The sequence below is a fragment of the Palaemon carinicauda genome, chromosome 1 (genome assembly GCF_036898095.1).
Source record: "Palaemon carinicauda isolate YSFRI2023 chromosome 1, ASM3689809v2, whole genome shotgun sequence".
Classification (NCBI taxonomy): Eukaryota; Metazoa; Arthropoda; class Malacostraca; order Decapoda; family Palaemonidae; genus Palaemon; species Palaemon carinicauda.
The window spans coordinates 134,991,806-134,995,904 of record NC_090725.1 but is presented as its reverse complement, the minus strand read 5'-3'; the positions used below and the strand labels follow the sequence as shown (position 1 = coordinate 134,995,904).

At 39.0% G+C, this 4,099-nt stretch overlaps 1 protein-coding gene across 1 annotated transcript; it reads left to right on the top strand.

Moving 5' to 3' along the window:
* Window positions 1–909: 909 nt before the first annotated feature.
* On the top strand, window positions 910–3,615 carry LOC137614426 (calponin homology domain-containing protein DDB_G0272472-like). The gene is made up of 2 exons (XM_068344269.1): window positions 910–1,551; window positions 1,888–3,615. The coding sequence occupies exons 1-2, from the start codon at window positions 910–912 to the stop codon at window positions 3,613–3,615; spliced, it is 2,370 nt and encodes a 789-aa protein (XP_068200370.1).
* Window positions 3,616–4,099: the final 484 nt, after the last annotated feature.

Sequence of the window (4,099 nt, the reverse complement as noted above, 5' to 3'; positions counted from 1 at the left end):
ATATATGTATATATATAAATATATATATATATATATATATATATATATATATATATATATATATATATATATATATATATATATATATATATATATATATATATATATACATACGTATATAATGCTCTTAATGTTCAAAGATTTTGTACACAATCTTAAGACACCATCACCGCCAACAACAACAACAACAACAACAACAACAACAACAACAACAACAACAATAATAATAATAATGGAATATTAGATTTGTGTGTGAAATTTACATTGACCGAAAACTAATTTTTCCCTCCTTCCGAGATTTCTTGGCGAAGCTGAACGAAAACGATTCGGTTTCGAAAGAGCTGGAAAAAAATGTCCAATTTCTTCATCTTTTTTTAATGTAGAGAAACTCTATATCGACGTAGCAGACATCATTTGTTGCACAAGAAAATGACAGTAAAATCTATTAATGTAATTATGTTTCAATGTTACTAGATTTATATTTCTTCTTTTTTTTCTGTAAAACTTTTCGGAGAATTTCTCCTTGGGAAGGATGAACAGAGAATGTTCAATGGCGGAAATCTAATATTCCGAAGAAGGAAAGATAGGAGAATCATACGACAGAGTTTCTTGAATCAATAACGAAAACAAGTGGAGGATATTAGTCCCCCCCTCCCCCCCCCCCCCCCCCCCAGCAGAAGAGGGGAATTTCCCTCCCTGAGGAGTTCAGGGTTCTTCTCGGAGCCAACGAAATCGTCTCCAGTCTTCAATGATAATTCTTGTCTTTCCGTTTAGTCTTCAGGCGGAATCTGCATCCAAAAGGGTCTCCGGGGATCGTTTGTTGGCTACATTCATTCTTTTTTCATAATAGAGTTGATAGAGGAAGAACAATATGGTCATCTATTACATAGATTTTTTGAGCGAATCAAAATGAATCAGAGATTTTCAGGAATATTCAGCAGCTTACAACAAGGAGGAACAAACAAGATGTCCCAGTCTACTACTGGCCATCTTCAAGTTCAGAAGAAAGTGTGTGGTGTGGTTTTCATGGAACCAGAAGAGGAAGGATCCTTAATGTATAGGATGACCTCTTGGCTAAGGACTTCGAAGCCTCTAAACTCTGAGGGCGGGATGGAGGAGAAGGTGGGAGGAGGACCATCAGAGGAAACGGGACCGAAGAGAGAGGAGGAGGAGGAGAGTATTCAGAGGAGAATGGAGGAACGCATCATTTCCCTGGAAAGGGAAATCAGCTCTAGAAAGGAAGTAGAGTCGAGATTCTTAGCAGAGAAAGAAGAGTTGTTAGCAGAGAATCAACGTCTCTCTAACGTCGTTGGAGCTCTTCTAATCGATAGGAAAATCGAGATGGACAATTTGACAAACATTAATGACGACCTGGAACTAACAAAGGAAAATCTGAAAAAGGAACTCTTCAATCAAAAAGTTGTCCTAGGAAAATATCAAACGGAGCTGACCGAGAAGGAAAGGGAAATCAGCTCTAGAAAGGAAGTAGAGTCGAGATTCTTAGCAGAGAAAGAAGAGTTGTTAGCAGAGAATCAACGTCTCTCTAACGTCGTTGGAGCTCTTCAAATCGATAGGAAAATCGAGATGGACAATTTGACAAACATTAATGACGACCTGGAACAAACAAACGAAAATCTGAAAAAGGAAATCTTCAATCAAAACGTTGTCCTAGGAAAATATCAAACTGAGTTGACCGAGAAGGAAAGGGAAATCAGCTCTAGAAAGGAAGTAGAGTCGAGATTCTTAGCAGAGAAAGAAGAGTTGTTAGCAGAGAATCAACGTCTCTCTAACGTCGTTGGAGCTCTTCAAATCGATAGGAAAATCGAGATGGACAATTTGGTAAACATTAATGACGACCTGGAACTAACAAACGAAAATCTGAAAAAGGAAATCTTCAATCAAAAAGTTGTCCTAGGAAAATATCAAACTGAGATGACCGAGAAGGACCAGAAAATCATTGAACTTACAGAGCAATTGGAAAAAGCTCGCCAAGACAACAGAGAACTAAAAGAGATAGTTCATGAGAAGATCGAAGTGATTGGGGAGATTTCAGTGGAGAGAAATGTACTTGAAAAGAGCCTAACTGAGGCAAGGATGAATGATATGAACTGGAATGAAAGGTACAAATGCCTCTTGGATGAATTAGAATGTCTCAAGAAAGAACATTTAAATAAATTATGTGAGATGGAGCAAAACCACCTAGAATTCGGCGAGAAACTACAAAAAGTGGATTGTGAAAAGGTGGCCTCTATTCATCGCCTGGAATCTGTATTTGAGGCAGAAATAGATGAACTGAATGAGACAAATGAAAAGCAAATGCAGATTATCAGAGAGATGGCAACAGAGAAAGAGAGGTTGGAAATTAGCCTGACTGAGGCCAGGATGGAAAACTTGACAAATGAGGGAAATTACAGTTGCCTCGTAAAGACGTTAAAAGACGTTAAGAAGGAAGTCTATAGGCTGGAAGATGAGTTGTCTAAGGCTCTAGAAGAGATTGGCGAACTAAAGGAGACGATGACTTCCATAGCCAAGGAGAGAGATTCTCTCCAGGAACGCATCGGCCATTTAAGTTCTAGTAAGGAAGTGGCAGAGAACAGGATCGTCCAAATCACCAAAGAAAATATTGGTCTGAAGGACGAGCTGCTTGCCGCAAATGAAATCACCTCTTTACTCAAGGAGAAACTTGAAGAGAGAGATAAGAAAAAAGACGAAAACAAACCTGGAATAAGGAAAGTGAAACTTAGAAGATCAGGTTTAAAAATCTCGACCGAGATGGATGTTAAGATGGATGGACAGAAGGAAGATGTCCAAATGGATGTTAAGATGGATGGACAGAAGGAAGATGTCCAAAAGGATATTAAGATGGATGGACAGAAGGAAGATGTCCAAATGGATGTTAAGATGGATGGACAGAAGGAAGATGTCCAAAGGCATGTTAAGATGGATGGACAGAAGGAAGATGTCCAAATGGATGTCATTGTCAATGAAAAAGGGGAAGACAATGTAGTTAAGGCAGAGGACCTGCTTGCCAACGGACATAAGGAGGCGTTGGAGAACGAGCCTGACGGAGGGATATCTGGTTTGGGTCAGGTGTTGGGCAGACTACTAGCCTCAAAAGGAGCTGTCCCTGTCAACTGCCTCCAGGAAGAGCAGAAACTCCAAAAGGAAAAGGAGGAAAAGCAAAAGGAAGAGAAGATTGCAAAGAAAAAACCTGCTCGCAAACCTATCGTCTTTGACCTGGAACCCGAGAATCATAAAAGGGTTTCTTCCTCACCCCATACAGGAAGAGGTACAGATGGGTTCTTTAACTCGACAATCTGCGGTGGATCTGGCAGCCATATCATCTTCCAAGGTGCAAAGGTTGGAGTTTACACCACAAGGGACTATGACGTCGAGGGGCACGTGACTGTCGACTTGGTCGTCCCAAGGCAGTTCCACAGAGTCATATATGGAGTGGACGGAAGGACGCTGACGGAAATCACCCGGCAGAGTGGCGTCAGCTTAATAAAGCTCCCATGGCGAAACAACAATAATTTCATCACCATTAGTGGTACCATCGAGCAGGTTCAATTAGCAGCTACTCATATCGATGGGCTTCTGAGGAAACTTCGCTAAATTAATACTTGGATCAGCGAAGGGATGGAAAAAAACAATATGACAAACAAAAACCCCCCAAAAATAAAAAAATCTAAAAAAAAATAAAAAATCTAAAAAAAAAAAAAAAATTAAAAAAAATAAAAAATCTAAAAAAAAAAAAAATTAAAAAAAATAAAAAATCTAAAAAAAAAAAAATCTAAAAAATCTAAAAAAAAAAAAAATCTAAATAAAATAATAATAAAAAAAAAATTCTGTTGAGTTTTGAATTGATTGAAATTATTTTTCATCGAAGTTTAATTTCAGTTTATTTTGTGAGGAAAAGGAGATTTAGCCGAGTGTTGCCAGGACCAAACCTTCAGATAATTGTGCTAAACCTATTCAGGACAAGTTCCAGACACCAGTTCCAAAAGTAGATGATGCTTCCCCCCCCCCCCCCCGGATCTTTGGCCTGACTGACTGACTGCCCAGCTAGAAGGAGGAGGCTTGGAAGGACTGCCCAGCT

Bases quoted from the DNA above. Each gene is read 5' to 3' on its own strand.
- LOC137614426 (XM_068344269.1), top strand. From the start codon at position 910: ATGAATCAGAGATTTTCAGGAATATTCAGCAGCTTACAACAAGGAGGA. The intron at 1,552-1,887 runs GTTGGAGCTCTT...AATCTGAAAAAG, and splicing joins ATCAACGTCTCTCTAACGTC to GAAATCTTCAATCAAAAAGT.